At 40.1% G+C, this 22468-nt stretch overlaps 1 protein-coding gene across 1 annotated transcript in view; it reads right to left on the bottom strand.

Annotated features, from left to right (window-relative positions):
• Positions 1-4290: 4290 nt before the first annotated feature.
• ST8SIA6 (ST8 alpha-N-acetyl-neuraminide alpha-2,8-sialyltransferase 6) overlaps positions 4291-22468 on the bottom strand; it is a 40161-nt gene continuing 21983 nt past the window's right edge. Inside the window, exons 5-9 of the mRNA XM_010562716.1 lie at positions 16698-16842; positions 14300-14412; positions 12939-13031; positions 9504-9976; positions 4291-4575 (exon numbers count right to left, since the gene is read on the bottom strand). Coding sequence (XP_010561018.1) covers positions 9508-9976; positions 12939-13031; positions 14300-14412; positions 16698-16842 — 820 coding nt within the window. The 3' untranslated portion in view covers positions 4291-4575; positions 9504-9507. The remainder of the gene's footprint in view (positions 4576-9503; positions 9977-12938; positions 13032-14299; positions 14413-16697; positions 16843-22468) is intronic.

Here is a 22468-nt window from a genome sequence, read left to right on the forward strand (position 1 = left end):
CACCTTCTGTCACCAGAGAGAGATGGGCTCCTGCCCACCAGAGCAGCTGCTGTGCTGCAATCCTCCCTTGCAGGAGCCCATCTCTCCCCTCTGGCCACGGAGGCCCCCAGAGCTGTGACCTTCCTGAGGTGACCGAGGTTTCAGGGGACCACTGGGCCTGTCCAACAGCCGACACGTAACAGACGGCCCCCATTGTGTCCTTACAGTCCCACCTGCATGGTCTCACCCCCTCCTTTGCTTTGAGTCTGAAATTCCTCTGGCTCTGTTGGCATGAACCAGTTTTCTCTTCTTGTTGCCATGCTAGGTTTTTGCTGGCTCAGTGTGTCAAAACAGCTCAGTGTAGGATCAGACAGGAGCCGGAGATGGCACGAAGGAAGGGGTGCAGTGCAAGAACAAGGACTGGACTGTGTAGCCAGCCATGACAGCTTAAGTCACTCTGGAGCTACAGCCCAAATTTAGCACCTCCAGTTAGGCAATGTAAATATCCCACCATGCTGACTTCCTTGTGGTGTAAACCAAGCCATTTAAAATATGTTTTACTATGCTGCAAGCATAGCAGTGTTTGACTCATAGCCATACAAACTCCCTAACAGACACTAAACAGGACTACATAAGGCCCCGCAGGGCGAAGAGAAATAACCAACTCAAGGCAGCACTGGATCCTAAAGGAAGATGCAACATTAAAGATTCAGAGGAGAAAAAGGAATAAAAGCAGCCAAGCAGGCTTTAATCTGATGGTGATGTGAGGCAGTCTTGTGCAAGGACACTGTCAGCCTCTGCAAAGGTACAGTGGAACTATTAGCACGTTGTCAGTGTTTCTATCTTTAGAAAACTATTTAATCTCAATATTCGTTCCACAGCATGTGACAGCATTGGAGGCCCACAAACCCTAAAAATGATTATTCCTCATGTGAAGTAGAGGGAATGAAAGGCCCTTCCTAACCTTTGGTCAAGAATCCTTCATAAAAACTGCACTTGACTCAGTCTTGCCAAAGTGTCATAAACATCTCCAGCCAGGTACAAAATCCATTTATTCATCATTAACCTGGCACAGATGTAAAATAAACAAGAAATCACAGGTGTAAAATAAATAAGAAATCGCAGATGTAAAATAAATGAGAAATAATTTATTCAGCTACCTGAGAAAACATCCACTCCCACAGTGAGTGTACTTCAGCAAGTCTTGATCAATCTGACTGTATCCTGTCACACAGAAATGCCACTATTAACTTGCCCAGCCTGTAAACAAATTAACACGACCTAGCCACCAAGCACACAGCAGCAGTAGCTATAATAAAGCCGAGTACAAGGTCTGTGCTTCTGAGTGAAGTGGATGCAACTAACTTCTCATAGTAACTTCATGCCTGGAGCAAGGCCTGAGAAAGCTACGTTAAAAATAGGTTCTTAATCTAAAGTCTAACAGGGTATATTTTTATTCTATGAGGAGTTAAGAGTATTTGTAGATAGGAAAGGTTAACAATTCCTCCATGTATTTATTGTCAGTCCTGTGCTCCACACAAATCACTGTCAGCTTTGAGACCATAGAGAATCAGGTCTCCAGGCCAATGGCAAGTGTAAACTTCACTGAAACAGCACTAAAAAGTCAAAGTGTCTGTCCATGTTACAGAGCTTTCTGTTTGCTCTCATTTGTGCGTGCTACATCACTGTCCTTCAGTTAAGACCTCTTTTCATTAAGGAAACTAGAATAGGTTTCTTCTTTTCGGCTAAAGTGCTCTTAAAATGCATTCCAATAACCTTTCCAGTTATTAACACATGTGTGTTATAAATAACATGGCTGCACAGAAATAGTCCAGACACACAGTAACTTCAGCTCTTTATGGTGTGTCATGGTACACTGTATATACATTTATTCACTGAGATAATACAATACTGTGCTAACTAACAAACGCTTTTGAAAAACGTTGCTTCTCCACTGCAGGTAAATTTCATTTTCTCCGCTCCACATCTTCTATGTACACACAACCAGGTTTTGCCACTTCACTCATGCCGAGTAGTTAATTTAGTTTAATCTGAGCAACGAATGATACCCTTTGCATCATCTTTACATGCACACAAAGCACTTGCAATTGATCTGGATACAATGCAAGATCCTCTCAATCTCCAAAAGATGTATTAATTTTTCCAAGTCAAACCATGTACCTGCTACACAGCCAAGATCATCTCATTGCACTAAACTAGACTGGAATAAGTTACAGTCCTTGCCTGAACACAGGTGTGTCTCTGTCTCTCTGGATGAAATATGATGTTGTTCTCCTCAACCTAGGCTGTTTGCATCACCCAAAGGACAACTACATCACTTTGCACAGCTTCCAGCTACAAACACTCAGGGACAGTCTACGTGAGTGATTTATGGCATAGGAGGAGCTCTTTTGGGAGCAAATTTGTCTTTGATCTATAACTAGGGTCTTGCAGTAGGCAATCATCCATAACACTTGTAACATGGATGCAGGGTCTTGCAGCAGCCAGCTCTCTGCACATGAGCAGCAGATGCCTGTGGCCAGAAACTGGCACAATTTCACTGCTGGTGAAGACAAAATGTGGACGTGTGGTGCTGGAACCACAGCAGATCACAGTAAATCAAACCTGTGTGCTCGCCTCTTTCAGTCACCAGCTGGGAACACAGATGTACCTATCAACTCAATTCTGATGGCTTTGTTTCTGTTAAAAGCCATACTGATATTCAGAGGCCCACTTGCGTATTAGTGGTGTCATTCAATGCCCCAAAGCACTACCTATTTTTTAAAAACTTCATTTTCAAAAATTGACTTTATTGCTGATATGTGCAGCCAGGATTTATGGACGCTTCTGCTTGGGTAGGAGTAGTATTGGATTCTGATACCATTATCTGGGAAATGGATCAAGATGCTGAATGTGTCTCAACTAACAGACCTGGAACCATAATGATTGATTCTAATACTTTCAGGATTATTTATGTGATTTTTAAAACTGCTGCAAGGTAAGCCTTCAAATATAACAACAATATAGAAATGCTCTTATGAAGTATCAGTTTAAAAGTTTTTTTGAACCTTATTTTATAAGGTTCAATTCATTTAAGTAGGATTTTTTTGCACATATAATCCTCAATGAGTGGAATATTGAATGCTCTTTAGATCGGTTGGGGATTTAATGCTACAGTGGCAAAAGGAGTTTTAGTAAACAAAATACTCGATAGTATCTGACTGTAAGAAGAGAAGGACACTCTATCTTTGAACCAATCATTCAATAGACTCTCAAAAAAGCCACTGAAACTCTTATTTTAACAGAAACTGGTTATTACAAAATTTGTTTGGTTTGGTTTGGTTTTTTCCTTGCAGTAAAACATAAAAGCAGTAACTTACAAGCAGCCATAGCTAGGGCAACAACTGCTTGTCATAGCTCCTGTAAATGTTAATGTGATTCTTTTCATTGGGCTGATATTTCACTTTCTCTTGTTGCAGGATGTTGCTCCACAGGTATTCCTGGACCATACAGAAACTGAAAGCACAAGAACTGCATGGGTTTTAAATTAAGTGACTGTAGGTTCTTTTCTCATATATCCTGGTATAGGAGAAGAGCTTGAGGTTGATGTAAGAGGAACATTCTTCTAATAATGCTTCGTGTAGTTTCCTTATCTGTAGCCACATATTGATACGACAGATGTTAGGTGAAAAAGAAATAGAAGAAGTGATATGTTTGGTACCTATCATTTTTCTAATGAATGGCCCATCTCGTAAGTCAGCCGAGATACAGAGCTGGGATTGCAGGCATGTCTGCAAAGTCATGCCCTACCAGAACTCTGGGGATTGCAGCATGGAACCTAGTTTATTGTCCTCGTTTGGAGCTGAACTGGACCTTAGACAGGAACACAAGCAAGAAGAGGGGTTTAAAAACAATTATAGAGCTCTGGTCCTTCAAACACTTGTTCACAAAATTAACATCATTCACATGAGTGATCCCATTAAATCCACAGCATTATCTATTGCCCACAAAATGAAAGCCCATAAACCACTTGACTATCTCTAACCTGACGGATTTTTTCATCTGTGCACCCTGGGACAAACTAAGAATGACATAGCTCTGAATTAATTACTCCTCTGCAGCTCTTCTCATTACCTTTCTCATGTAGACAAATGCTAGTGTTTACAGGATCAAGTTCTCAATTGAAAATGTTCACTGCCAACTCATGCAGCTACCATACAGAGACTATTGCCTGTATCACGTGATATTAACAAAACCAGAGAACTTATGTAAAAATAGTTTAACAATACTTTAAGAAGCAAAACATGATGAATGTGCATATTGCCACCATCCTGAGATTGTGCTTTGCTACAATTAAACCAATAGTCAGGAGTTTCATAATTTCCCAAATAAATGTTATTTTGTATTTAAAAAAATGATTGCTCAAAATTCAGAAATGTAGCAGTCACTGTGTGAAAAAATCACTTTCTTTTCTCCCCAAGTGTAAAATATTTCTCTATTGTAATAATGCAGTTTAATGCTCACAAAATCACATCAGATCAAATCCAACACCGAACTGCTGAGATACACACAAATTGTCTCCTTAGGATGATCACCCTGGAATTAAAATAATAAAATATGTTATTGATATTTCTTGTATAGTAGGAAAACTGCTTGTTCTATTCAAAATAAGCCAATAGCTTAGTCTTCTGTGTATCCATTTCACCTTCTGCATCTGTTTTTTCATCCTTATTTCGGACTGGGAGTCTGTGACATTTATTATACAGCATCACAGGCTCACAAAATTCTCCTGGGTAAGCTAAACTGCTTGTGCCTGATGTAGCTCGAGCATCTGCTCTTTCTAAAGGAGGACTCCTTCATTTGAATACCCCCAGAACTTCTCACACTTACCCCACCTGCACCACCCTCTTCAGGCTTCCTAAGCTAACCAAGGCTGGGTGCAATCAGTTTCTTCTGCTAATCTGAATATGGATATGTTCTAAATTATATTATCTTACTCATATTTTGAAATAGCTAGAGATTGAAACTATTCTGTTTCTTCAACAGGCTAGTTCTGCTGTGGAAAAACAAAACCAAACAAAACTCTTCTAGATCTGTAAATACTTTTTCATTTGATTTGAAATCTAACATAAATTCTAATTTGATTTAATCTATATTTTTCTATTCTGGCAGGTTTTAACTAAACCAGAAGCAACTTATCTCCACTTGTTTCACTACTGACATTTTCTTAACACTAAAACTTAGTGGCTGAACACGAGCAAAGTGTGTGCTTAAAGCTATATGGTATGGGTACTAAAGCAGAAGACCTTTCTTTCAATTATTGTATACATCTAATAATTTCACGCTGTGTAATATTTGCCCAAGTCAAGGATAGGCTGAAATTTGGCTGCCTGACAGGAATCCAGAGGTGTCCTTATTTTCAAAATGTGGTATCATTTTTCTCAAGGTAATTAAAAGTGAAATGTGGGGCAGTTCATATTTCTCCAGCTACATTGAGATGCCACAAGCATAAAAGAATTTCAGCAGAATTTAAGCTCATGTTGGTATCCTACTGTTATAAATAGGTTATTTATAACAATTGTATTTATAAATAGGTTATTTTTAACAGTATTTATCACTTATTTGGATTGCAGTAACTTTCAAGGTTAAGAAAAAGATCACACACCTACAGAGTTTGGAACAAAATGGTTCTCTGATGTTAATTCCTGAGCAAGTAAGCAGGCAGCCCCCTGCTTTACAGGATGCTGCCCTACTAGCTCCACCTTGAGTGGAGGGCTACACTGCTGCTGTCTCTGTCAGAAATAGATGGCTTTTAATCATCTGGTTGGAATTAAAAAGCCCAGACCCAATATTTACTTTCCAGGTAAGATACACTCACCCTCAGTCGAAGTTTCAGCAGTTCTTACTCCCTAACCACCAGCACACCTCTGTTCAACCTGTCCTTCGGTCCTTCTGCTCGGACAATTGAACACTACTCTCTTCCCCAGGCTCAGGGAGTCTCAGTTTCATTCTTTCTTTCTATGTTATTTTCTGTTGACTAACTCCTCTGAGCAGCTGCTTGACGTTACTGTGCTGTATATCAAAGCAACACATACTCACCTTCCCTGCTGTTTCTTTCTAGCAAATGTAAAACCTGAGGGATTCTTGGTCAGACAAAATTTGCATTTTAACCGGGCTTCTGGGCAATGAAAGTTTTGCCAGCCTGATTAATTTATCATCTGACAATTTTTCTAATCAGATTTTTCTGTCTATTTTTAAATATGGATCAGGCCATTTCCCCTCCTTGAACCTATGTTTACTTGAAGCCAATGACATGCCCTTCAGGCTTATCAGGTTAAACCAATGAACAAACAAGACTTCCTTCAGCTGCAGGGCCATAGCAAAAATGATTTGGTAATTTAATATAAAATAATAAAGTTCATTATTTTAATTGCATTTCAAGATTTTGCTGATGTCTCATTTTCCATTTTACCATCTGTGATAGGTATGCATCTACTTTAGCAAAGACATGTACATGTCTGTTGAGCATAATCATAAAGGTGCAGGAGCGGATATTAAGGCAGATTCAGCACAAGCTCTACAGGGCTCTCATATCTGACAATTCTCTCTATCCAGTAAGAAAAGTTCACCCTTACAATGGCAAGGATGGTGTTTAGGAGCAATACTGCCAAAATGATTCATTGGGATGCAGTTATGCTCTCCCCATACTGTTCCAGAACCTGCCACCTGCTTGCAATATAGGTGCTTGCAGAAGAGCAGCTTCCTTCACTTCTTATTTACAGCAGCAACATTTTGTGTCCCAGTAATCTGTGAGGGAAGTTCTGCCCGAGACTTCTGTGGGCACCCAGTGGTGTAAGGAACCTTCAGCTACACACTAACAGGAAAGATCGCGGAGCAGGGAGAAGAACATAAAAGGGAAATTAAAAAGAGAAAGGAGATTGTTCAATTTTTAGAAAAGGTCATTTTCAGTGAAATATACTTATTATAGAATTTCAATTATCTCTAATAGTTGATAATAGTAGTAGAATGGTAGCTCATACTGAAAGCATTTAATTTATTTGGTTTTAAAGGGCTAACTTTTCTCTTTGTAAATGTAAGTGTAAATTAGGGCAGCACAACTTATCCTTCTCTTTGTTTTTTTCTTTACAGCTTATTTTGCTAATTTGGCCACAGAAGTGCTTTTCAGTCTGTCAAGCATGGACAGCATTAATTAACCCATACAGATGCTTAAACATTTTTGTGGCTTCTATCTGGTTCTTTCTAGATTAAATATTCATAAAGAGCTGCCTTTCATTTTCTTAGCTGGTGTAGTTACTACAATTAAAATTACATGGTATGTCTCCGGCGATTTATATTATAGGAGGAACAAATACAATTGAAACCGCAGGGTATAAACAGCTTAGCCACTAAGAAAAATACATTATGTATTTCTTAACCTTTCCAATATGCTGCAACTTTTTTCAAGCAAAAAAGCATATCTCGGCCACATGAAACTGCATACACATACACCTCCTCCTAGATCATCTCCTTCCATGGACTAGGAGAATGGATTCACTAGATGACTTCTAGGTCCCTTGTCACATGTTTTATATTATTCTAATTTTATATGAAACCAGCTTATTTTTCTATTTCTTCAAATAAACTGATACTGAATAAAATTGTGCCTTCTTGGTACTAGCAATCTGCTAGTTTAAAACTTAGCAGTCTCTGACAATGAACCAACTGTGAATGTATCTTTGATAGCATGTTTTCTAAATACCATCAAAGGATATTTTCAAATACATTTCAGAACCTAGCCAGAAGAAAAGCCCTTAGCTTTTGAACTTAAAATTTCTCGCTTGAACAAGATGATGCTATTTTAATTTATTTGAGTAATACAGTCGTAAGATTACACCAGTCCAATTAAAGCATACTGTATACAATGGTAGTTCTACTGTACATTTCACTTACTGTCATATTAACTTGAACCCCCTGGAAAAATAGAGTTCTGTGAAAGGCAAATCCAGCAACAGTATTGTGAGCTGGGGAATTTCTGAACTAGCTTAAAAGATGAAGAAGTATTTATACAAATTGGTCTTACTTTGTCAACAGGGCAAATCAAGATTGAAAACATGCAGTCAAATCTTTTCAAAGTCATCTGTAATCTGTACGTGGTAAATTGGCTCAAGGTCAGAGGCCAGACTCTGTGCTGCATTCCTCTGAGGCAATACACAGAAGGTAGAGGTCCAAGGGGGATGGGACAGTAAGAAAGGACAGAGCAAAGGGAATGACACTTCATCCTATATTTGTAACTCCCAGATTCTTAGCTGCCTCAAGGTAAAATCCTCAGCAAGATCTGCTATAGTGTATGGCAGCTTCCCCACTGCTGTCCACAAGCTGTTCCGCAGCCCAGGGCTGCGAAAGCATGCTGCTCTAAACTTATCTTTACCTAACAAGAGGGAACAAGGGCGCATACGCATGCTACTCCTTCATGGGGCAATCTTAATCCTTACTTTGGCCTCTGTATATATCTGGAAAGGCTGTGCCAGGATTAGGTGGCTTCTCTTTGTCCTGGTTTGGGCTGGGATAGAGTTGATTTTTTTTCCAGTAGCTGGTATAGTGTTATGTTCTGGATTCAGTATGAGAATAACATTGACAACACACTGTTGTTTTCAGTTGTTGCTAAGTAGTGTTTAGACTAAGTCAAGGATTTTTCAGCTTCTCATGCCCAGCCAGCGAGAAGGCTGGAGGGGCACAAGAAGTTGGGAGGGGACACAGCCAGGGCACCTGACCCAAACTGGCCAATGGGGTATTCCATACCATGGGATGTCATGCCCGGTATATAAACTGGTTGGAGTGGGGGTGGGGGGGATTGCTGCTCGGGAACTAACTGGGCATCGGTCGGTGAGTAGTGAGCAATTGCACTGTGCATCACTTGTTTTGTATATTCCAATCCTTTTATTATTATTATTGTCATTTTATTATTGTTATCATTATTATTTTCTTCCTTTCTGTTCTATTAAACTGTTCTTATCTCAACCCACGAGTTTGACGTTTTTTTTTCCCGATTCTCTCCCCCATCCCACTGGGTGGGGGGAAGTGAGTGATCAGCTGCGTGGTGCTTAGTTGCTGGCTGGGGTTAAACCATGACACTCTTGTAGATCATAGTATGTGACTGCCCTTAATAAAGCAATTCACAAAGGAGGCTGGTTCGTGGGAATTTATACCAAACCAAACATAGGCTGGTGAAGACACGTATCTGAGATAAGGAGGCGGTACTGATTGACTGTGAATTATGATGATAATATGTATTTAGCTATGCTTCCCATCTAAAGTTCACAATTAGAAAACATTTCTCAACCCTGTGGTAGATTATATTTATTCAGGAAACTCCAACCTTTCACTTATTTATGAACACAACTTCATTGAGTGTAAGATAGAAATGTCTCTCTAAGGAAGAACAGACCCACACCGTTCGCAAAACAAGTTCTCCCTTGATAAATTACTTGAATAAAGACATTTTATGTGGTAAGAATGTGACCTACCTTTTTAGTCTGATTCACATTTACCAAACTGCAACTTCAAAATGCCTTTGCCATGAAGCTGAAGGATCTGGTTGTATTCTTTGGGCATTGCATGGAAACCTGGTTTAGGCAGCTGGTTGTCGTAATAGTGGTGGCTAATTGGCATCTTCTCTGTGGATTTTGAGAAAGGCCAGAAGCCATAGAGCTTCACATTCTCACACAGCTCAAGAGCAGCACTAGTGATCATAAAACCAGATGATAACCGGTAGGCTTTCACACCCTTAGTTCTCCAGAACTGGGCAAGACTTTTCAGATAAGTGGGGTGAAAAAATATTGCCCTTTGGGTTGCTTTGAACTCTTGCAGAGTGTGATATACTTTAAAAGAAGTGGCTGTGTTGCTTCTGAAGGAAAATGCTGGCAATAAAAGAAAAGCATCTCCATAGACCGCAATGTTCTCCAGAAATTCTGTTTTCTTTTCATTCAGTTTGTTGTATCTGCAAAGTACATTTTAGGAAAAGAGTGAATGGAATGTACTATTGATATAAATATTACAGACCAAACCAGCACAACTGAACTTGCATATATGAATTATGAACTCTGCTGCATCAGTTCAGCCTGTCTACATTGCAAATTTATACCAACCTGTTATATGTTGTCACATGTGTAGTTATGAAAATCTGGCTTTATTGTATAATAAGAACACACTTCATAGGATTGAACTGGCAACATGGGAGCTACTGAATTCACTGCTAATGAGACCAGGACCTGTTTACAGAATTGATCGATTCAAGAAATTTCAAAGGAGAATGCAAAAAAAAATTCCTATTTATACTTTCTCTGCTTAAAAATACATGCACTATGGTATGTACTGCATGCGTTTGTGAAATGTGTTTCTTACATCAATAGGTATACAATAACCTCTCTTCAAAATCTGGGTGTCTGCTCTGTGTGGAAATACAAGTATGCATGCGAGCAGTCTTGGAGTGTTAAAGATTAGTGCGTGCTCAAGTTTTGCAGGGTCTTAGTTGCTTTTGATATGCTTTTAAAATAGATGAAAATATAGGCATGTCTATTTATCTCCTTCAACTACAAAGGGAACACATGGAGATCTGTAAAGACTTAGAGATCTAACTTCACAAATGAAAAGGATTTATCCTCATATGCTTTGGTTCTCCAATAGCCAGGAAAGACACTTAGTTCTCACCATTGGATAATTCCATGCTCCCAAATATTGAAAAGTGAACTTCCAGAGTTATCCAAGAAGTGATACAAGACACAAGAGGGTCACTCAACTTGTTTCCTCTATAGATCTGAGTTGTCTGAATCACCTGAACATATGGTGCTCACACCCCCTTTGGGATTCAAAGCACTGAATACTCTTTTGTAGGTAGTTGTCTATCTGAGCAGTGTATTTTCACCTTTTAAAGGCTACCAGAGCCCACTTTTCACAAATGGCTCCAGCAGAAACTGGAAAACTTGGTTTTATTTCTCTTCACAACTTGAGTAGGTTCAAACCCTCTTCTCATGCAGCACTTCAAGACAGAGGACAGCAGCCACCGCCATTTCCATTCAAAACCCTCACGGAGAAGTTATCGGTTACTTCTTGCACAACTGAACTCATGCAAGGAGTGATACACCCCTTCTCAGCCTGAAGGGGTTTAAGCTTACAGCTTCTGCTACCCAGAAAAGTACTATTACCACCAGACTCTGAAACAAAATGAATGAGAGAGACTCAGCCCCTCCTATTGACCCTGGGCCCCTGTGCAGGCAAAGAGTCACACAGCCAAAAAAACCAAGAAATGCCTGAGTCTATGTCTAGGAAGCGTGGCTGAAGGGTGAACTTCTGGCCTCTACTCCAAGAATCTTCTCTTTTTCTACTCAGTGTAAAGTATATAAAGAGCCTTCAGGACAGAATTCAGATCTTCTTCTTCCTTAGCTGGAAACCTGAACAACTCAACCTCGTCTTGTTTTCTTTTCCAGCTCTGCCACCGTAAGGTGCAGTGTAGCCCAGCTCCATTAGGAAACATAACAACTGTGCTTCTTTCTTCCAAGAGAGTTCACCTACATTATACACCCTGACTGACACAGTTCAAAAGCTGATTAACCTTAACAATAACAACATTGGACTAACCCAGTACCCAAACACAGAATTAGAAATTAAAGTGAATAAAGTCAGAATAAAGTCTTCTGAGAGAAGAAACAAACTTAGTTCTGCTAAATGGTGCCAAATTGCTTCCTGCTACTCCTTCACAAGCATTTACAGTGTCCTCTGAATATTTAAATAATTAATTTTTTTAATTCCTAAAGTCTTCTCATAATCTCATTTTGTCCTCTCACAGGTTTAGCTCCTATTTCCTTCAGTGTAAATGCTATTAACCCTAGTGTGGTTTAATTTGGCTAAAAAAATGAGTGCAGCTGTGGCAGAACACTTTGATCAAGCCCAGACAAATTGTGCATCAGGTCAGTAGTCACCAATAATGCTGAGTCACCAGACAGGTTTCCTTCCTCATATTCTTGTGCAACCCCACTAACATCAATGAGCTAAATCTATTTTTGGGAAAGCAATAATTCATCTTCATTTAAGTCAAAAAGGGCTGGGTAAGCATCGAGGTAGTTAGTACTCACTGCATAAAATCAAGTTCTATCCTTGAATCAATGATAAATGCCTGTTAGTCATTTCTATGCTCACTGTACTTTTTCCTTCTTCCTTTAAAGGAAAAACAACAAAAAAAAGCTTTGCCTGGTGTTGTCTATTTGACAAATACAGATATGACAGACAATAAGATACAGTAAGATCAGTAAGCAGTAAATAACATACCACAGCAGTCCTTTTCATAGATAAGCTGCAGTTTCAGCCTGCTGAAGATGTCAGATTAGTCAGCCTGGCCTTATTTGATTTTCTTTTCATCAAGCAGGTGAAAAAAAAAAACTTTGCTGAGAAAAAAAGTGTGTGAGCAGCTTTTGTATGGTTTGAGAAAATGGATTACAGAAATTGGGCCTTCATTCAGGAAATAGCCTTCATCAGAACAGCCTCTAAGCACATTACCTAAGAACATGTGCTTACAGTCCTACTGATAGAGTCGGACACACATTTCCAAGCTTTCCTGATTTATGATTACAATTCCTTTCCTATGCTGGGGTCATGAGGGTCATGGGGGGAAAAGAAGAGGCTCGGGCTTGCAACCATCAATTTTACTCTGTCATAAATTGTGGCCTGGTGCCAACCAAGGCACTTGCTAATCTGGGTATTGCTGACTCCTTTCTGCTACAAAAAAGGCCAGGTTTAACAGATTTCTGTTTAGGCTGGTACATATTTTACATGGGAACTAAGTCTTAATGAAGTAATCTGCATGCACTGCTCTCTGTGCTGGTATCCCAATGGATTTCCAACAAAATCTAAATCATGTCAAACAATTATACAATATAGCACAAAAACAGATTTGCAGTAGTACTTACTTCTGAGCTATGATACTCGGATTAACAGTCACAAGGTTTGTTTTATTGCCAACATCTTTGCTAATGCTTCCCGTGGTTGGAGGGAGGTTACACCTGTAATTGAGAAACATTTACTTAAACAGATGTGCACCAGAAATGCTTTACAGTTATTATTTGCAAATTCCTCTCCTGTGCAATGACACTTTCACGTCAGCTCCCAGGGATATCTAAGCACTTTACAAATATTAAATAAGGCTTACAGCACTTCTAGTAAAAATATTTAATCTACTGTACAGATGGTTAAAATAGGGCACAGAGAGCTCATTTTCATAAACCGTCTCACAAATCAGGAGCAAAGTTAAAATCCCCAAAGGAGGTATGAATACCCTATGTTAGCCACTAGGCAATATTGCTCCTCCTGCTTAAACAATGCATTTCTTCTGAAAGCCTTCTATTATGTCTTCTAACAACAATGGCATAACTTGCCCAATTGCAGAAACGGTTGTTTCTGGTAAAGAAAGGTAAAGAAAGCATTTTTTAAAACTCAGTCACTTAGTAAATTTAGCATCTCAGTATGTAGATTTCCCATTTTTATTAAGATATCTAACTGGAAAGACTTTGTTTTGTTTTGTTTTGCTTTGTTTTTAATTTGAAAAGCCCAAATATTAGTCAAAAGTAGGAACGCAAAACAAAATCCAGCAGATTGTGTGATTGGACATCACTGAGAGAAGAACCTTCACTCTGTTACTCTGCTCCCTTGCAGGAACTATAAAGTGTGAGACATGTATTCAGAGAGTGGGCCAAATTACACTCTGAGTATGCCTGGTTTTCTCCACAATCTGTAGAGGGAGCTGAAAAAAACTACTTAAATTAGATGCCTAATTTTTTAGATGGCTAACAGAAAACAGAAGGTGAGACAAATATCGGGGCAGTTAAATAACTGCATTAGTGAGCCAACCTAAGGCTAAGTAAAACCTTTGTTAAACCAGAGGTAAAGGTAAACATGTGACATTTAATACCAGTCTTTCTTATTTCAGTTTCAGGGTTCTCTTTATTCTCTTCTCCTGATTAAAAAGAAAAGAAAGAAAAGAAAAGAAAAGAAAAGTTCCCTCTCCTAAAGGATGTTAAATGAATAGAAATTTCAGGTTCTCAGATAATCATGTTTCACATCACTGGCAAGGTATCTTTGCAATCATAGATCATACATGTATCTATATAGTCCTCTGTACTTAGGAAGTAGCGTTCTGAAATCTACAAAGCAGAAAGAGTATCCTTAGAGAGGCAGAAATAAAGAATTGTCAAGATCCTTCCTCATTGCTACAAACTGGCATTGGCATGCTTCCAAGCCTGCCAAGTTTTCGGTAAAGCGAAGCAGCTCTTACCTAAACACAAAGTCAGAATGATCGATTTCAGCTCCACAACTGGAATTTTTCAGAATGCCTCCATTTCCAACCACAGCACAGGTCTTGAAGGGATAGACTGAAAGAGGAGAAGACTGCAAACAAATAAAAAGATGCAGCCAATGCCTTATAAATCTTCTGATTGTTTCTTCACATCTTTAGTCATTTGTCCTTGCAGGTTTAATCTGGTAAATCCCAGTGAAAGCATTCACCATTTAGCAGACAGGGTTGCCAGGCCTGGACAGCCAAAAGCCAAAAATAGGCACCAACAGACTGAGAGCTGCTACTTCTGTCATCAGTACTTTGAGGGAATAACACTGGATTGTTAAAACTGGACAAACATCTTTTAAATACACTCAACACAAAAATTACCTAGTAGTGGACTGAATCCTTAACAAGCTAAGGAACTAACTTGTACTGAAGATAATTTAAATTTACCCGTTTCCTTTGCACTGTAACAGACTGGGGGTTGTCACATAGTCATTGACTTTGTCAGCTAATAGAAGGTAACTTTGGAAATGCTCATTACTTTGTCATCGCACAATTACATTTGATGTAAAATAATCAATTTAGGGGAACCTGAAGATATTGTAAAGGATAATCAAGTGCCCTGGCTTAAGTCACGGTGAATGTGACGGCTCACTGAAGAGGTTACAGTTTCTGGCTGTTCACCCTCTGTACTCCTCTTCTTGTTAGAGGGTGCTGTCTTGCAGTGGCAAAGCTGAATGGGTGCTAAGTGCATCCACTTGTGAACCAGCACAGATCACAGCCTATCAAATTAATGTAAATTGTTGGCTATTTCAGTTGACGTTAATATAGTTGGCTGTAATCCCATGGTCTCAGAAACATCTCATACATCTCATTCACCCTCTCCTGCTGTGGGAGCACTGACATTCAACAGAGGCCAACAGCTGGGCTACTTTGACTGCAGAAACTGAACCCACTGGTAAAACTGAGTTGAAACTTGCTTACACAAAGCATTATCCTTCCTCCTTCTCTCATCAGCTTGCCCAAAGAGAAGCAGGAAGGGACCCTGTTATGAGCAAGGCAAAAAGCGTGGGGAAAGTGGCAGACATCACGTTGCCTGGCAATACATTACAAAACAACATGTTCAAATATTTTGTTCAATTCTGAAGAGACAGTAGGAGAACACAAAAGCCAGACAACTCTGGCTAGCTTAGCAAGTATATGCACACATAAAATATACTACTTTTTGCTTTCATTCGGTTTAAATTTGGAACCACTGTAACCTCTATTGCAATGAAGTTTTTAGTGATTCACAGCAGCATTAGAAAGGACAAGACTCATGGTGGCTGGGATCTCACAAATCAAGAATGCCAGAGATGGGTAAGAGGGCTCCCATGTGCTCTTATTTTCGAGAGACACCTCTGTGCCCCTCTTTGTCTGGTCTCCAGAGCTTCTATGTCTATTTTAAGTCCTGAGCTACAAAATCTGATTCCTTTGCTCAAACTGTGTTTCTGGCTGCAAAGGCCCCACCCCAGTGGGCAACAAAACTGGTGAAAGGGCTGGAAAGAATGCCCTGTGAGGAGTGCATACGGACTTCAGGCTTGTCTAGTTTGGAGAAAAGGAGGCTGAGGAGCAGCCTCATTACTCTCTACAGCTTCCTGAGGAGGGGAAGTGGAGAGGGAGGTGCTGATCCCTTCTTGGTGGTATCCAGTGATAGGATGCATGGGAATGGTTCAAAGCTGCACCAGGGGAGGTTTAGACTGGACATTAGGAAGCATTTCTTTACTGACAGGGTGGTCAAACACTGGAACAGGCTTCCTAGAGAGGTGGTCGATGCCCCAAGCCTGTCAGTGTTTAAGAGGCATTTGGACAATCCCTTTAATAACATGCTTTAACTTGGTCAGCTCTGAATTGGTCAGTCAGTTGGACTAGATGATAATTGTAGGTCCCTTCCAACTGAAATATTCTATTCCATTCTATTCCTACTCCTTTCTATATCAGGTTTAACACCACAATAGCTTTCATAAGTTACATGCCCAAGCCTGCACCAGAAATGGCATGGGAATACGAAGGAACATGAAATGCTGTTCAGACTGAAATGCCACTGAAAATGGGAATGGGAAAAGCAAGGCAAACGTTCTCAGAGTATTCACTCCTGAATTCAGCTGGCTGCAAAGCCAGGCTGCAACTTGTGTTCTGTAGCAACTCTGCCTACAAACTGATCTATGATACCCTGTCCATGCCTCCACCACTGCAGAGGAAGGCTAAAAAAAAGGTCTTACAAGGTGGATGAAGAAGTGCATACAGGGGGTGAAGGGTTTCTTCCAGGGGAATCAAACAAAGCAGCTCTATGACTAACCCCAAATATATATGATACTGCAATTATAATAACAGGTAATGATATGGTTCTTACCACAGGCAGCATCTTAAAAATGTCCTCTGTAATGAGGATGGTCTTTTTACTGTCCACTTCGTAACTCATGTTACTTCCCAGTGGGCTGTTGTTTTGAGAAGCAATAAAATTGTGAACTGCATCACAGCAGGAAGCTAATTCTGACCTGCAAAAAACCCAAACAAAACCTGCTCAAAGACAGGCAAATAAGTAGAAAAGCAGTGGTAGAGAACTAGATGAATGAAAACCAGTTCTAATTAACTAAGCAACAAAAGGCTATATGAACCCTCTATAATGTCATTTCCCTTGACTTGCTTTGCAGAGCAAGTCCATTTTCACAGCAAATGTTCAGAAACTAATCAGACCGAGAACTCCTTTTCTTATCCTGTTTTTTTCTCTTGGTCTCCCTTTTCCATCCAGAAAAAGTTGTAATCAGTCTTCTCCTTATTATTAATTGCTAAGATTATTGTAGAAACACTGAGACACTTCAGTCCCTAAAGAATTAACAATGTGATTTCAATCAATGTAGAACGCGTGATTGTAAGAAACTAGAAGGCTGAAGAAAGAACCAAGGAGGTGAAAGGAATGGTGATGGGAAGTACTGGCTATAGTACTTAGTGAACAGCTAGATGATTACAAGCCAATTAATTAATAACTCATTTCTGCAACTGTTCAGCACAGTCTTCCTGTGCACAGTATCACAGATGTTAAATAAATTACATCACAACTTGCAAATAAAGACGATGGGTATCTTTGTGGTAGAGACAGATAGCCTAGCTCCTCCCCGAAATACCTAGCAGAAGACCTTAAATAGATAAGAGTGCAAGGGATTCACTCAAACTTTATGTAGAAGTGAAGGCTATCGCCCATCTTACAATTGCTGTTACCTCCAAACTTCTAAAAATATTATGTGTGCAAACACCCTATATTATTAACAGTGAAATGCAATGAAAAGCCTCATCAGACCATTTAAAATCAGACCTGAAACGCTGTAATTCATTTTGCTTTAGGGAACAATGTTCTCTCTGCTGCCACTGGATCCCATTTTCAGACTGTGAGGCTGAAATATTCATGGCCAGACATTATCTATCAATCGTTAGGACATAGCTATCTGATTAGGTGAGACACTAAGAGAACTACTAACCATTTAGAGAAGAAAATTCATTGATAACAGAATTGCCTGGAATTTTGAAGAAGATAACACAGCAGGGAAAAGATAGTAATTCCTGTCCTAACACTGCAGGGAAATTGTGAAGAAAAAAGAATTTACAGTTAAAGCCAGAGGAATAGAAAAGTTTTTTTCATACTTTTTCAGTGAAAGAGGTAAATCAAACCATTGGAACTAGTTAAAACAATACAGGCCAAATTCTGGCTGAAAGTAAGCAGACTTTAATAGGGTAAGACACATGTAAGAGAAGTTGCTTCGACTTTATCAACAGTGTACACAGAGCAAATATTCTAATAATAATATAATTTTATTCTGATGGAGATGAGGCAGTCTAGCACATGGAAGAACCCAAGGATTATGTTTCCTGGAAGACAGGGAAGAAAATGAACACTTCTCTTGAAATAATGGTCAAAAAGGGGGGGGGGGGGTGAGGTTGGGAAGGTTGGTTTGATTCATACATAAAATACCAAAGGAAAGAGTACCATTTCAATTGTCAGATGGCTTACGGGTATATATTAACCTGTTTTGAATACTGAGCTCTGAAACTCCTCAAAGACAAAGCTTCCAAATATGTGAGGAATACTGGGAATGACTGAGTGCTGGGATGGCACAGATCTGAAATAATCTTACTAGGAGAGTTACCAGGAAATATTAAGGGGAAATATTACTCCTGAGGGAGGAAACAGTCAGGTTCAGATTTCCACAAGCCATATTCAGCTCCACTCCCTGAACACAGTGATTCCCACTGCCTTGCTTGAAGCCTTAAGGGGCGGGGTTTGCGATCAATGAAAATCTCTAGGTACAAGGGTGGGGATGGAACTGAGACTATGCTCTTGTGGGTCAGGAGGTGCACATGTGGTAAAAACAATTGCTCTGAGCATATAGTGTCCTATTTCAAACATATGGAAGAATACAAATGGAGCAATGAGGCAGGAGACTCAGACGATTTAAGTCTGGGAACACTGGATGTTACTGAACCACTCTTTACTAGAGTCCACTTGCTTTTCTTTCTTGTACACTTTTTCCTATAACCAGCTCTTTCTAACCTTAATATGGACTGCAGTCATAAGAGGATTCAGATACAACGTCAGGCCCTGAGGGCACCACCAAGCCTCATTACCCCTGCCCAGACCCCCAGGGCCACCTGCATCCTGCCCATAGCCCAGGACCCCATCTCAGCCCCACAGAGTCATCAGCCCCTGCCCCAGCAACACTGCGGCAGGGCCGGTCTCCAGCTGTGCCTATCCCATCCCCAGGGAGGTGCCCAATGCCCGGGACTAGGGCTGCCCCACTCCTGGCTGGGGCCTGCTCTGCTGGCCAGGTTATTGCGCTTGGACCTCACTCCCTGTCCCTTAGGGAGCAGCAGTCCCTCACTGCTCCCTGCCAACCACATGGAGAAAAGGAATCACAAAACCCGTAATTTTGATTTCCTTGAATTTTTTCTTAAAGTGCAGTGAAGCAGGCCTAAACGTTATGTCTGTCAACCACAGGACGTTCAGAGGAGAAGGAACAATGCCAGAATATTCTTGCCCAGCTTTAGTAAAACAGCTGTTTTGTGTGTGATGGCTACCAGCACCTGAAGAAGCAAACTGATGATAGATAACATTCATTAATACAGGTGACGTAAAAAGCATTTTTGCTTTTTGTTACTCATTCCACAAGAATGAGTGCTTCAATAAAAGCAGAAACAGTCTGGAAGAAAAACAGGTATCAGAATTAATAAGAAAGTAATAGTTTAAATTAATATTATGGATCCACTGAGGAAGTAGAACAGAGCCAGGCTAGTTCAGAAACGCAGTGAGAACAAGAGAATACATATTGATTAATGAAATATATTCTTACGTTACCTAAGAGCATATGTGCTAAAAATTGGGAGGTAACAATAGAAACCTCTTACTTAGATCAAATCATGACACAGAATCCCACTGTGCCCAAGCATCCATGTACAGAGCTCCAGCGGGAATGCACGTAACCTGCAGACAGCAATACCCACTGGCAAGATATTTAGTGATTTGTTCATATGGGATTTTATACAAGCTTTAACACATGGTACCTCTACAACTGACAGCAAACAATGAGGAAGGGGTAAAGACTGGGCAGTTCAATTGTCATCATAGTATTAATGTCATATGTGGTCTCTGTCATGAGGTAATGACACTCTAAAGAGCATATACTTCATGAGATTAAGACATGTACCGTACAAGACAATTCTTTTAACAAGTGCTATATGTAAGGTGTTGCAAAGTCAAGACAACATTTTAACTCCTGTATCATGCCACCTGGAGAGAGAGAAATTGTTTAAACCCACCTTACAAAGAAGTTCCTAACTAGGTGGTGGGATAAGAGACAAGGGTCAGAATCTTAACAGCACCAAACAGTACTACCTTAAAGCCAAACTCTGCATTTTCTTTGGAAGGGTAGAAAGTGAACCACATTGTCTGTTCTGACCAGGAGAAAATGCTGAGATAAGGGGGCAGCTCTTGGAAGATGGGATGTTGCTCTACAGGCTGAGTATCCACCTCAGATACATGTAAGAACATGGATGTAGCTTATGGTAAGAAGGTTTAAGTTCCACTTGTTAACAGAGCTGCTAGACTTGGGGGTTGCCCTAGAACAAAATGTTTTTATGATCCAGTCACAGCATTAGAAGTCTAGAGTGAAGGAACCTGGAGTCAAAGTACCCAAGTTTTGTAGGGCTCTAGATTTGGAAAGTACCTCCTCTGGAGTACAGGTTGTTACTGCCAGTTTCTTATTTGGAGGAAGCCCTCTCCCCAACATTTCTCCTACAAGCAGCTGGAAGCAGAGTGAGACCCAAGAGCTATTTTTAAATCCTGAGGCATAACATCAACCAGAGATATTTCTTATGCCAAGATAAGCAGAAAGGGAGTTGATTGCATTATCTGGAAATTTCACTTGTAACAAGTAAGGAACAAAATCAGTACCTTGAAAAAGACTACACCATTAGGACTGGTAATACATACCTCATAAAACTGAATAAGTACAGTCATGATAGTCTTAATCAATAACCTAACCGGTATGGTGTGCTGCATTTGTCTAATACGAACAAAACTTCACAGACAACACAGAGTCATTGTTGCACTGGAGAACATTTTTTGTTGCTCAGCAGACACTGTTGCTGAATTTTGTCCTTTGTGGACCAAGGATGCTGAGCCCATTTTTGTATTGAGGTCAGCTGGGATGGAATTCTGAGGCCAGATGGCATCCAGATAATTTCTTCAGGTTTGTGGCTGCTGAGAACTTAAGAAAATCTTGGTTTCTGAAGCAAGTTATCAAAGTATTGAGACAAGCCAAAGGAATAATGGTGTTTCCAGCTTCTATGCAGTCAGTCCCCACTGAACTGTGGGCAGTAATAGAGGACTACTGCCTTGCTTGTACATGTTTCCAAACTCCATCTGCATAATGCAAACACTTAACATGGATAGTACACTATATTTCGTGAAAGTCAGTAAGTACCTGCAGGATCTAAGTAAACTGATGTAGTCTTTTTGCAGCTCCTGTATTAGCTCTGTAGCCAAGAAGCTCAGCCTGAACTATTGTATCCCTTCTAGCAGCAAAATTAATTAGCTCAGCTTGGTTGTGCACTAATATGAATATATGCATTTTAGCTGGTTCAGCACTTGCGTACAGGCTGCACGTGCCTGCTGACAAGACACAGTGTGCACACATCCTGAAAAGACTGCAAATGTCTCAACATCTTCATTCTAACAACTCCATTTCAACCAGCCATAAGAACTAAAGCAGTCAACAGTTAGTCAAGGGCAAGCAGAGTTTCTCAGCTGGTCCAAAAGCTGGCACTTATCCTGTGTGGAATGGGAAGAATCTATAATAAGGGTGAAATTTGTCTTTATGCAAAGAGCTTCTGCAGAGTTTCAAAGCTCCCCACTCCTCCAAACTACTGATACAAGCACCAAGAAGACCTTTCATTCATCCTCCTGCAGTAAGTAGGATGGTTCTTATTCAGAACACTTTCCTTCATTACAAATGCTTAGCTCAAGTAAATTTTATTTAAATGTTATATTTGAAAATATTTTATTCAGATATATGTCTGGTGTGAAAAGCACTTGCTTCTGCACCAAAACTTTACACAGCCTCATACTTTGGAACACAGGAAAGAGAGTATACCACTGGAATTGTCTGCTCCAGCCTAGAGCTGGACCACTGTGGTTAACTGGACCACACAGTTAACCGTGATCCTCAAGGGGTTGCAGTACCCCCAGGGGGACATGAGCCTGCAGAATCTGACAAAACTGTGTGACCTTAATAGGATTTCTTTTGTGTAGACTACACTTCAGTGTGATGCCAGTGCCTGTAGACCTGGGGCCAGAGGGCACTCTTCATTGCCGAGGACAGTGAAATATTTCACTGTCATTATACATTGGACTAAATTGAGGTGGAAGGAGGGGAAAAGTGGATGGGGATGGACACTGCAGAAGTATCAAAATATGCGAAACATTGTTCTAAATAGTAGATACTCAACTGTCTTCTAAGGCCACAGTGGGGAGGGTGAGGAAAATCATCTTAATTTGCACTAAAGAATGCTTAAGTTCAGTATGAGGAAGCACTGAAAGAGGTTGCCTAGGCAAGGGGCAGAATTTCAACAATT

The sequence above is a fragment of the Haliaeetus leucocephalus genome, unplaced genomic scaffold (assembly GCF_000737465.1).
Source record: "Haliaeetus leucocephalus isolate CR32 unplaced genomic scaffold, Haliaeetus_leucocephalus-4.0 Scaffold0, whole genome shotgun sequence".
Taxonomy (NCBI): domain Eukaryota; kingdom Metazoa; phylum Chordata; class Aves; order Accipitriformes; family Accipitridae; genus Haliaeetus; species Haliaeetus leucocephalus.